The 12,834-nt window shown below is 48.7% G+C and overlaps 1 protein-coding gene across 3 annotated transcripts in view; it reads right to left on the bottom strand.

Annotated features, from left to right (window-relative positions):
• Positions 1–7,692: 7,692 nt before the first annotated feature.
• vps13d (vacuolar protein sorting 13 homolog D) overlaps positions 7,693–12,834 on the bottom strand; it is an 88,460-nt gene continuing 83,318 nt past the window's right edge. For all 3 annotated transcript variants that reach the window (XM_080496590.1, XM_080496592.1, XM_080496591.1), the window contains exons 61-69: positions 12,622–12,718; positions 12,390–12,538; positions 12,036–12,170; positions 11,277–11,444; positions 11,069–11,201; positions 10,032–10,227; positions 9,117–9,248; positions 8,799–9,039; positions 7,693–8,664 (exon numbers count right to left, since the gene is read on the bottom strand). In XM_080496590.1, the coding sequence (XP_080352716.1) occupies positions 8,533–8,664; positions 8,799–9,039; positions 9,117–9,248; positions 10,032–10,227; positions 11,069–11,201; positions 11,277–11,444; positions 12,036–12,170; positions 12,390–12,538; positions 12,622–12,718 (1,383 nt within the window). In that variant the 3' untranslated portion in view covers positions 7,693–8,532. The remainder of the gene's footprint in view (positions 8,665–8,798; positions 9,040–9,116; positions 9,249–10,031; positions 10,228–11,068; positions 11,202–11,276; positions 11,445–12,035; positions 12,171–12,389; positions 12,539–12,621; positions 12,719–12,834) is intronic.

Below are 12,834 nucleotides of genomic sequence, written 5' to 3'. Positions count from 1 at the left end.
TATTTACTCATGAGTTAGTTTGGCCCAGTTTATCAAACCCTCAGGGGTTCACTCTCCAGTGAATCAATTCATCAAGATTTCTCCTGAGAAGTTGAGACTGTGAGTCTCAGCTGGGAACAGAAAACACATTGTACTCCAAGTAATGTATTATTTGTGATATTAAATTATATTAATATTTATAATACTTGAGCCTTGTCACTTTTAATTGTATCTCATTGCTGATGACTTGCTCTTCTCCGTAGGAACAGATGTGATTGAAACAACTGTGAAGGGAAGTGAGTCAACATCTGACATTTGTAGAAACCAACAAAATGTGGACAGCCAGAAAGAGAAGTCAGTTCTATTTCATCCCTCCTGACCACCAGAGGTGGTGCTTTAGCACTGGATGTCTACGGCTCATCTACACACTGGTCAAACATCTGTCAAAGTCACCTTTGATCTCCACGTGACCCCCCGGAGTCTAGAAGTTCCGTTGTCACCGGTGGATTTCTTCCTTGGAATTTTTCGCCCACGTATGGTCAATCGGACATTAGTCCCTTGGAGAAGAAAACTAACGAGCTGCGGTGTCGGCAACCCCGTGACCTTACATGTTGGAGCTGCAAGCTTGTGTTCGCCCTCCAACGGGCTGGATAGGACGCCATAATGCAGTGTCGTACAATCGGCTTATTTCCGTGGTACCTTGACCTCGGTGCTGGGATAGCCACAGTTAGCAGCAGTGCCTTCGCTCAAGCTAATGAGGAGATTGCAGCCCAGGTCAGTGTTTTCACAGCTTCGGCTGTCGCTTTTTGTTGTTTACCTGCAGTTAGCAGCAGTGCTTTCACTCGAGCTAACGAGGTGAGTTACAGCCCATGTCAGCATTTCCCAGTTTTGGCTGGCACTTTACATTGTTTATCCCGATGGTCACGATCTTTGCCCACCTTGTTTGGGCATTGATCATCTGAAGGCAGGGTTTTCAGAGGATTCATGCATGAGCTTTGGCTACATGCTATGGTCGGTACGCATGGCCAGGCTGAGGGAGGCGGAGCAGGCCATGGAAGGGGCCAACCCCCCTCTGGAAAACCATGTCCATGCCATGTCCATTGCCGCATCAGTGACCCAATTTATGGATCTTGGGGTGGACTCCCTGTCGCATGTCTCAGAGTCGCTCTCCTGCTCCTCGAGGCAGAGCCTACTGTGGGGGGCTGAGGCCACCATCATGGGGGCCATAATCTGTGGGGCCCAGGCTCAACTACAGCTTGATGTCACACAGGAGGACCCTGCTCATGTTGGCACTTCCTTTAGGCAACAATAGGCGGTAAGCATTTTTTCAGTCTCTCCAATGAAGGACTATGTCAAGGATCTTCAGACCTGCTGGAGAGACACTAAGGCATTCTCCCACTGGAACTCGGATGCCAGGGCCCTAACAGCTCTGCTGGACGCCGCCTAGTATGGGCTGGGCCAAATACCAACTATAGAGCCGGCTATCGTGTCTCTGATAATGTCGCCGGATGAGTCTTTAAGGCCCGACACAAGGTGTCCCTGACCCCAATGCAGGATCGTGGACGACTTGTTGTTGAAGGTGTACAATGCCACAGCCCGTATGGGGTGGATTGGTAACTGCCTCTTCCACCTTATGCTGGCTCTCTCAACCTCTCTGTCACAAACATCGGTTGATGCATTGGTGACAGATCTCAGCGATGCTTCACTTCAGGCCTTCGCCATCATGGCCAGGGAGACGAGCATCTTATGTCGATACTGGTGCAGGCACGAAGGCAGGTGTAGCTAGCGCAGTCGCCCCCGACCGATGCATGCCAAAGGGTTCTTTGCTCCGAGGGAGTTGTTTGGGTCGGCCGCCCTCAATGCCCTGAAGCACTCTGCCCAGGCAGGAGTGACCCGGCAGCAGCTTGCGGGCCTCCAGAGGCCCAGAGCAGCACCGAGTAAATCCAGGGCCTCTACAACCGCTCCTTGAAAGCGGTCCCAGAGGTCGACCTCTAGTAGCCGTCAGCGGGACAGACGGCCAGCAGAGCAGCTGTCTGTCTGCCAGGAGACAGCTGAGCTACTGGGCTGCATGCACGCTGGATGACTGGGTGCTGTCTACTCTCACCTTGCAGCTCCGACACCAGCCCACACTTACTGGCCGAGTCAGGATTGCCGTCATCAACCATCCGGTGAAAGCCCTGGTTCTGAGCCAGGAGTTTTCCTCACTCCTGGCCAAGGGTGCCATTGAGTTTGAAGACCCCCTGTTGGAACCAGGGGGATTCTACTAAAACTATTTTCTGGTTCCAAAGAAGGACGGCAGCCCCTCAGGTCCTTGTAGTATTGGACCTGAGGGGACTCAACAGGTTCCTAAAAGTCCTGCCGTTTCACATGCTCACCGCAGGAGAGGTCCAGTGTGCAATCACCAAAGGGGAGTAGTTAACACTGGTGGACCTCCAGGATGTGCCCAATGCACCACGCCACAGGGAGTTTCTCAGGTTTGCCTTCTTGGGCAGTACCCTGCACTATCAGTGCAGGGTACTGCCCTTCGGACTGTCCCTATCTCCCCGGGTCTTCATTCAGTGTGTGGCTGCTACCCTCACTCCTCTGCAAGCAGATGTGCTGAAGGTTCTGCCTTACCTCGACGACTGGCTTGTCTGTGCGCCCTCTCGCGCTCAGGCAGCCAAGGACATGGCCTGACTCTTGACCCATGTGGTCCATCTGGGGCTAAGGGTGAATATGAAGAATAGCTGTCAAGATACCTCCCAGCATGTGACTTATCTGGGGATCAACCTGAATTCTGTCACCATGATGGCAAGCTTGGCAGCCAGACAGGTGGATGACATCCTCTCCTCCTGATCCCATTTCAGGATATGCAGAATTTTGCCTTATGTTCAGTTTCTGCGCCTCGCAGGCAAACTGATGGCGGTATCACGGGTCATCCTACTGGGCCTGTTGGCTCTTCAGCCATTCCAGATATGGATCAACAGCCTCAATCTGGATGCCAAGTTACACAGGCATCGGAACTCACAGTTACCCAGAGGTGTCCCCGATCTCTAACCCCGTGGAAAGAGAGGATGTTTCTGGTGAAGGGGGTGGCCCTGGGATACATTCTGTCCTGCGGGGTGATGGTGGCCCTCCAGCACTTTATGCCCTTCATAAAGGAAGGCATGTCCTTGTCCGGTTGGAAAACATGGTGAACATGGTGGCGGTGGCACAAATAAACCACCAAGGGGGTACCAAGTCACTGCAGTTACTGCGGGTGACAGTGTGTCTCCTCGACTGGGCGGTTCCCCGGCTGCCAGCCTGAGAGCAATGCATGTGCCGGGGAACAGAACCAAGTCGTGGATTTTCTCTCTTGACTAGGACCCTCACCTGGCGAATGGAGGCATCACCCTGAGGTAGTGGAAAACCTCTGGAAACTTTTTGGGAAAGCAGAGGCAGACCTCTTTGTCTTGGAGGAGTCAACCTACTGCCTCCTCTGGTTCTCTTGGGTGGAGACCTCCAGACCCCTTGCACACGACTGGCCACAAGGGTTGCTCGATGCTTTCCTTCCTCTGCCATTTATTATGCCAACACTACACAGGGTCTCCGAGCAGGGCCACGCATCTTCTGATTTGCGGGGTTAGCTGTTTTTTTACTACCCAGAATGCATTGAGCACAAGACATACTCGCCCATCCTCTCACCCCATCTGCTAGAAAGCTCGCTTGTAAAGGAACCACTTCCTCACTACTCCACATCTGTGCAAGAGCAATTTTCCGGGAGAAAACAAATGCTACAGGACTCTCCTTTTTTAGATTTGCACATCCAAAATGCATTGTGTGCCACATCACGTCCCCTCGATCCTCACCCCGCCCATTCAAAAGTCCATTTCATAGAGGACCGAGACCGGTGTTTTGAAGGGGACCAGATTCCACTTGAAAAATCCAGAACTGAGTTCGGGGTGCTTTCACATTCCCCAAAACGAAAAGGACTTTCCCAGAAAGTCTCTTTTGTGAAGGTGCCCCAAAACAGCATTAGTTTTGGCCATGGCCTCCTGTAGACGAGTGATTGAACTGCAAGCCCTAACCATGCATGGGTCCCCATGGTGTTTTCCTCTACACACAGTACTCAATTGCTCCATTTGGCTCGGTTTGGTACTCGGGCCTCTGCTGATCCTGTGTCCTGACCGTGCACTATGAGTACACATCGGCCACTGCAGGTATGTGAAGGTCGGGCCACTGCGGGGTCTGTCCATCACACAACGCCTTTCCCACTGGGTTGTGGGAGTTATTTTGCTCACAAGGAGCTACACTGCCTGCTGGTGTATGCCGTCATTCGACAAGGAGCTTGTCAACATCTTGGGTTGCATCCAGTGGGGTCCCAGTGGACGGAATCTGTGAGGCAGCCTCATGGACATCGCAGGTGATGTATGCAAGGTACTACCAAGTGAATATGATGGTGCCCCACCCACTGGAGGAGGTTCTGAGACCGCACCCTTCTGGGTCACGATGTAGGTGTTTTCCCCGACTTTGAGATCCATCATTCCGTGCTCTAAAACATGCCTCTGGTGGTCTGAAGGGATGAAATAGAATGAAAGTTACGTATGTAACTACAGTTTAATGAATCCCAGATGACCGCCAGAGCATTCAGACTCTTGGAATCCTTGTGTGCTCGCGAGAAGTTGAGGGACTGAGCTTCAAGTGTCATGTGACAATCGAAGCTCATGTGAGCCACCGGGAGGTCACAAGTGACTTTGCTGTCATAACATTCTCGAGCTCTGGCAGTCATCCAGGTTCATAGAACCGTAGTTACATATGTAACTTTCATTTCAGCTGCATGATGAGAGTTTCCAGAAGACTAGTAGGAATGTTGATCCTCGTGGTGAAAATGGCCTCCACTGTCTGGAACACATGTCAATTTTTGGAAACGTCCCTTGCCAGCCATCGCGAAATGTTCTTAGTGAGATTTAGATCAGGAAAACACACAGGATGACGTAAAAAAAGAAAAGAAAAAAAAAAGTGATTTTATTCTCCTGGAAGACATCCTCTGCCAGCCAGGCATGAGAAGTGAAACATCTCCACATCGCCAGCTGTTTGACACTCCTCCACAGCCTGAAGCTCCATTGTTCCATTGAAGAACAAGCACCAGACCATGACAAGCGCCACTCCACTGCATAGAAAACACATCAGCTGGTGTCTCGCCATCATGCCAGCAACGTTGGAAGCTATCAGAAAAGCCAAGCTTACATTTTTTAGTGTCGGAGAATCAAACTTTCTTCCACCTTTGAATGTCGGATTTGATTGTTGCAAACTCCAAACGGACAATTTTGTGTCTTTGAAGAAGATGTTCTTGTTTCAGAAGCCCTTCCCTCATAGATACCCTCTGATGGTTATTGGGCTGCAGTCAGAACCAGTAACGGCCTGAATGAGGGTCGAGCATCATTGGGGGCTTTTCCACCAGAAAGAACCAGGGGCTAGTTCGGAGCCAGGGCCTGAGCTAGCACCAGTGTTTTGTCTTTCCATCACCAAAGGCGGTTCTTAACAGGGCTAACCTGGGGCTACGCTGGCTCTACTTCTTTCCTGGGTCAGCGAGGAACCAGACTGGAGCCAGACAGCTGGGGGCGGAGTTATCACTACTTACAAGGCGGAAGAGATTTGAACCGGCTTTCTGAAAACTACAACGAACACGGAGCCCCGGACTGATCGGTGAGATCAGTGACGTATCACGTTTTGGATTGACGCAATGACATGGCTATCATTTGGCTTCGTTATCGGTGGAAAAAAACCTGTTCTTTGGCGGTTCTCACTGAAGAACTGGCCCTGGCAGCGGCTCTGAACTCGCTCCTGGTTCTTTCTGGTGGAAAAGTCCTAATGACTGTTTTGACAGACAACCAATCAAATTCTCTGGCTCAACGCGCAAAGATTTTTTTGACCTCTGCCATCAGGACTTCACAGTTTAAAGATGTGACAGAAAATTCCATGGAATCCAATTCTCTGCAGATTTCAGCTTTTAAAAGCTGTGTGGGCTTAAACTGTTGACCGGCTGGTGAACAGCCTGTTTCACTGAAGTTGTTTCCAATAAATTGCCCACTCCAATTTTTTGTCTCCTGCTATCATTTCTTCTTTTTGGATTTTGAAGCTTTACTTAGAAGTAAGGATGCACCGATACCACTTTTTTCCAAAACGAGTAGTGCATGAGTAATTGCATTTGAGTACTCATTGATACCGAGTAATTACGCCAATACACACCTCGCTTGACCACTGTGCGTGAGAGAGTGAGCGTGCATATGCTGAGTAGGGCTGCAACTAACGACTATTTTAATAGTCGACTAGTCACCGACTATTGAAACGATTAGTCAACTAATCGGATAAATATGAATTTTTTCTTAAATTTAGCATGAGGTTGCTTTAATTATGTGGCAAATGATAATAAACACAGGAAAGGTGGGTACTTCAATGAAAAATGCATCTTTTATTCAACTTTGCTGCCGATAGGCCATAAATCCAAAAATAAATAAACCTCTGCCCAAGGACAGGCAAATGTGTTTCATCTTCGGACTGCATGCATTTAATTTAAAATACGTTCGTCAGGCATAACGTTAAAGCTCTCTTTTAAAGCGAAAATACGCTTATAAAATGTACAATGTACATAAAAACTTGAATCTTACCGGGGCGAGTCGGACTCCGTTTCGTTCAACTGCCCGACGTGCTTTCTCTTTAAATGTTCGTGCATCACCGAGGTGCTGCCATGATACGCAAGATTACGCAAGATTACTTGCAAGGTCTGCTTTGCAAACCTTGCAAGTAATCTTTTTATTCGCCGTATCCAAGCTAAAATGCTCCCAAACTTTTGAAGTTCTCGTGCGCGCAGCTGCTGTGTTGGACGCCGCCATTATTTCTGTGTACGTTACCACGCGTCAGAGACGCTATTGCGCATGTGCGACTCGGCAGAGATTGTAATGAAGTGAGACGCCTCACTCTGTTGGAAAAACCCGTCTAGCGACGAATGTCGACAATGGAATTCATTGTCGACAATTTCTATTATCGATTTTTGTCGACAACGTCGACGAATCGTTGCAGCCCTCGTGCTGAGCGGATCTTGCTAGAAACTTTACATAAAAGTAAGTGGCCAATAAATGCAACCAGTCTCAGAAACCGAGTTGCCGTAAATTGGTATTGGGTGGAAGTTTTATGACGACGAGTACCAGTACTCATGGCTAGTATCGAACTGATACCCAATACTGATATCGGTACTGGTGCATCCCTACCTAAAGCAAATTCTTGCAATTTTGTAATGGGTCTTAAGATTTTGACCAGGAGTATAAACACAAACATACAAGTCGAGGCCCAGGTTGGAATCTGGTCGGATCCTTGATCAGCCAGGCCAGAATGAGATTTCCAATCACATATATGTAATTTAAACACATATCGAATTCAAAATGTATGGAATCCCACTTCCCCAATATTTAATTATCATATTTCATCGTAATATCTTGACTATTACTTCCTGACAGTAAGATTTCTTTGGCAGATCATTTTCCATTTGTACAATATTGCTTTGATACATAGTTTCATTGTGAACATGTTCAACAGTTTTATTGGTGTGACTGCTGTCGTCTTCAGTTCAACATAGAATTTCCACACACACACACACACACACACACACACACACACACACACACACACACACACACACACACACACACACACACACACACACACACACACACACACACACACACACACACACACACACACACACAATAATAATTCTCTTCCTTTCCAAGATCCACACTTTGACTGAAACTAAGCTGGTTTCTATGACAAACTGCAGGAAATAAAAGGTATTTACACTCCCATTGTAAATGTGTGATGCTTTATTTGAATTGGAAGATGGTTCACTCACATATCACAAACAACTCCATCACCTCCCGGACACACTCGTCCTCAACTCAGTCAGAGAAACACCAGAGCCAACAAACCAGCAGCTCCTCCACTGTGAGAACGCTGCTGCAACAGGAGGAGACTTGACTCCAAGCTCATAATAACCCTTATAGGAAGGTACATATCACACCTGATGGGATGTAAAAGGCAGTATAGACAGTCACAGGCATGTCGAGAGAGAGAGTGTGTGTGTGTGTGTGTGTGTGTGTGTGTGTGTGTGTGTGTGTGTGTGTGTGTCCACGAAGCACACAGCTGCAGACCACCTCTCCATGTCAGTGCAATTCCTTCTTGTCTACTTCAGTAGTCTCTTATACACAAAATAGAGTTGTAAAGGCAGTTTGTTAAAGTTCACATCCTTCTTAATTTACACAGTATGTACACAAGTTTATAGTCTTAGTATGTCGCTCTCTATGTACAATTCTGTCTTTTCACAAACATACAAGTGGAAGACTTTTCTACATTTCATTTACAGCCAGATGAACGCTGCATAGCATGTTTAACTGTGTGTGTGTGTGTGTGTGTGTGTGTGTGTGTGTGTGTGTGTGTGTGTGTGTGTGTGTGTGTGTGTGTGTCATACACGTCACAAGTCACGTGACTGAAATGTCCGGCACGTTGTTGCTGCAGACACGGCACGGCGGGAGCAGCTGCAGCTCAGGACTCCAGCAGTAAGACGTCCTCGTCCACACTGGCAGGAAGCATCAGCTGCTGCTCGTAGTACAGACTTTTGGCATAATTGATTTCTTGGGAGATTTTGATGGCGAGGCTTTCGGTCTTCACGTGGACCTGTGGGACAGAGTGTCAGTAATGAGGAGTTACTAGAAGCACCACGTCACATATGAGACATACGTTTCAGGAAGATTCCCATGTGGATACATCAGAAACTTTGTCCTCTGAAGACTGAGTGTCAGTGAACTCACCATGGGTTTCTGGTGCGAGGGTCCGGGGATGGCCACGCCACTGCTGCTGTTCTCCGCCTTCTTGGTGAGCTGCACATACACTTTCCCATGATCCTTAGAGACCAGACAGTGGTAGAGGTCGTCGTACTTCACCTCGAGGAAGATGGCCTCCCGATCCACAAACTCCCCCGGCTTGAGGAAGTACACCACCTTGGAGGAGATGAGGACGCAGTAGCTGTCCATGGGCTCCACGGCAATGAAGCTGCAACACAACAACCTTCAGTCTGGAGACACCATGGACACGGCGCAACACAACCATGCACAGCAAGAGAGACTCACAACTCGGAGTGGATGTTGTCAGTGAGGCGGAAGAGCTGCTCCTGGCCGTCGGCCTGCACTGCAGAGAACCGGGGCAGGAGACCCTGAGGGCCCTTACAGCAGCGAGGCTTCCTCACCCGCAACACACCCAGTCTGGGGGACAGGAGGCACAGTGTTACACAGTGTTACACACCCAGGAACCAACACACACACACAGTGCTACACACCCAGGAACCAACACACACACACACACACACACACAGCGTTACACAGTGTTACACACCCAGGAACCAACACACCCAGTGCTACACACCCAGGAACCAACACACACACACACACACACACACACACACACACACACACACACACACACACACACACACACACACACACACACACACACACACACACACACACACACACACACACACACACACACCCAGGAACCAACACACCCAGTGTTACACATCCAGGAACACACACCCACACACACACACACCCACACCCACACACACACACACACACACACACACACACACACACACACACACACACGAACCAACACACACACACACACACACACACACACACACACACACACACACACACACACACACACACACACACACACACACACACACACACACACACACACACACACACACACACACACACACACACACACACACACACACACACACACTGAGTCTGAAAGACAGGAAGCACACAGCGTTACACACCGAGGAACCAACACACACACGCACACTCACACTCACACACGCACCCACACGCACCCACACACACCCCCACACTCACACCCCCACACTCACACCCCCACCCACACCCACACTCACACCCACACTCACACCCACACTCACACCCACACTCACACCCACCCCCCCACCCCCCCACCCCCACCCCCACCCCCACACTGACCGGTGGTTGGTGAGACTCGCCATGTCTCGGACCGTCTGCGCCGTTTCTGAGGCGAAGTCCAGAGCTCCGGCCACCGGTTTGGTCACCGTGCCAACCAGACCTTTCCCCAGGCCGGAGAAGAAGCCGCTGACCCCGCCATCCGTCTTCACGCCCTCCACTGTGGACGTGATGATGCTCGTCATGCCTCCGATGATCCCTGAGGACGGAGCAAGGCATTGAAGAGGAACACAAAGCAAAGCACACAACAACTCCCGGACAAGGCTCATTTAAAAGTTCAAAGGAAAACAGGCCGAGAATGGAGCATAAAAAAAAGCTGAAATCTTTAATGACATTTTTAGAGTTGACTAATTAAGATAATAAAATACAATTAAACCACCAGCAGTAAAACAATAGATGCAAACTAAATAAAGATCTACTAGGTTTTAAAAAAGGACATTAAAAGTCCTGCTTTCTGTGCATCTGGATCATAATGTCTGTCCGTCTGTCTCTGTCTGTCTGTGCATGTATGGATCAGTATATTTTGAGAAGCGCTGCATTAATCCATACACAGTACATCAGGCAGTATTATGCATGAGTGACAAATTAAATTGCAGAATTATTTTAAAGACATGTTGAATTGCAGTTAAATCTGCTCGATATGTTTCTTTACTCTACGTTGATTTAAACAGAAATCTGCTGATCGGTCCTGGTGAACTTGTGACACCCAGGACACCCAGGAGAGTGAAGAATACACACATTAAGATTAAACACACTGCGTTCTAAGAATTGATAGAAAGTGGACAGAATCCAGCTGCAAAAGGACAAATAGTACAACAAAGATGTGTCTGTAGGAAAAGAAAGATAAATGAGAAGGAAAACATGCTGCAAAGACACAAAGTTCACAGTGCCGTGATTTCCTGATGTAGAACAGTTGAGTTCAGCCACAACGCTGCTTTGTGATGTTTTGTCCTCTCCAGAGTTCAAACCACCAGAGTTCAGCCCCGAGGGTCCCGCTGGTCCACCAGGACCCTGAGTAAGGTCTGGAGGTGTGTCCATACCGTGAGCCAGTCCATGGATTCCCGCCACCAGATGCTCGCCACTGGTGGCGCCGTGGTACCGGATGTACTCCCGCTCACTCTGGTGTCGGTTGTCCATGGTTTTCCCCAGCCCGTCGGACAAAGTCCCTGCAAACTAACAAAAGGCACAGACGAGCAGTTCACACAGAATTCTCCAGAACCGAGAGCAGCTCCGAGCAGCGTACGCTACCTTGGCTGCAGAGTTGGACACGCCGTGGGTCACGTTGCGGATGAGACCACCCACGTTGCCATACTTGATGAGCTCGGACATCCCCTCAGTGACATCATTGAGGAGACCCATGGGGTTCCCCAGGAAGTCCACCGAGCCCAGGATCTGAGCTGCCTGGCTGATGAGCTCCTGTGAACAGACAGAACACAGAATAGAACCCGCTCCAACGTCTGTCTGTCCCGTTGGATTCACCATTCATGTTTCTACTTGAATGCTCTGCCATCATGATAGAATATCACTGCAGCTTCAATTTCTTATCTTTTCCATTAATTTCACCCAAAACTGAAATATGCTTCACTGTCTGTGAGTAAAGTAAATCTTGTTCCAGTTAGTTTCATTTGAGGTCTGGGATGTCTTGACAATATATATTCTATAACTGTTGATACACTAGTGGATTCACACTCAAGTTTGTTTTCTCATTTTAAATGGTCTCCATCCCAAGTAAAACACATTCAGGAAATGTGTGAACTCCACACTTTGATCAGTCAAGCTTCTAGAATACTGCAAAACCAAGAATCACACATAGAACATGTCCTACATGGGAAACATCATTCAACTATTGTTTCTTGGCATCATGTTTGATCAGTTGGGACACAGCAACTATAGGCACTACTACCTATAGGTACTACTACCTATAGGTAGTAGTGCCTATAGGTAGTAGTACCTATAGGTAGTAGTACCTATAGTTACTGTGTCCAGGACAAGATTGAACAGTGTCACCTCTCTGAAGTGCTTCAACACGTCATTGATGATGATTTCCTGAGTCTCGTACGGGTGAACTCTGGTGAACGGGTACATGTTGATGACCGCATCTTCAAAACGAACCAGAGGGAAGCCCAGAGCGCCTTTCAGAACCTACACACACACACACACACACACACACACACACACACACACACACACACACACACACACACACACACACACACACACACACACACACACACACACACACACACACACACACACACACACACACACACACACACACACACACACACACACACACACACACGCAGGCGTTAGCAAGGTGCTAGCGAGCGGCTCTACAGAGGAGAGGTCCTGTGGAGGCACCTTGAGATCCGGGGGTAGCTTGTGCGAGGTGAAGACGCTCAGCTTGACCTGAGGCAGGCTGATCTTCAAGTTCTCAAAGTAGTAACGCTTCGGGGGTCCGGTCTCCTCGCTGGTCTTTTCGTGGAGGTTTTCATCCAGCTTCTCCAGCTCTGCGCTCAGAACCATCAGGACTCCACGTCAAGCAAATCTGTCTGTTTCTGTATGCGAGTGTAAATTGTGATTTCTGACCCACCAGCCTCTGTCTGTCCATATCCAAAGAAGCTGAGCAGCTTCAGCAGCAGTTTCTCCTCGATGATGACGGTGAAGCGTTGAGCCGTCACCATGAGGTGCTGTGAAACATCACGCCATCAGTCACACAGCACCGACTTCAGAACAACAACGGTTTGGATTTTTATAGCCCTTTTTTTCCCAAGCCGACTCAAAACACGTACATCAACCGTTGTTC

The sequence above is a fragment of the Blennius ocellaris genome (assembly GCF_963422515.1).
Source record: "Blennius ocellaris genome assembly, chromosome: 5".
In the NCBI taxonomy this organism is placed as follows: Eukaryota; Metazoa; Chordata; class Actinopteri; order Blenniiformes; family Blenniidae; genus Blennius; species Blennius ocellaris.
The sequence above is the reverse complement of the archived record's forward strand: the minus strand, read 5'-3'. Positions and strand labels throughout refer to the sequence as shown.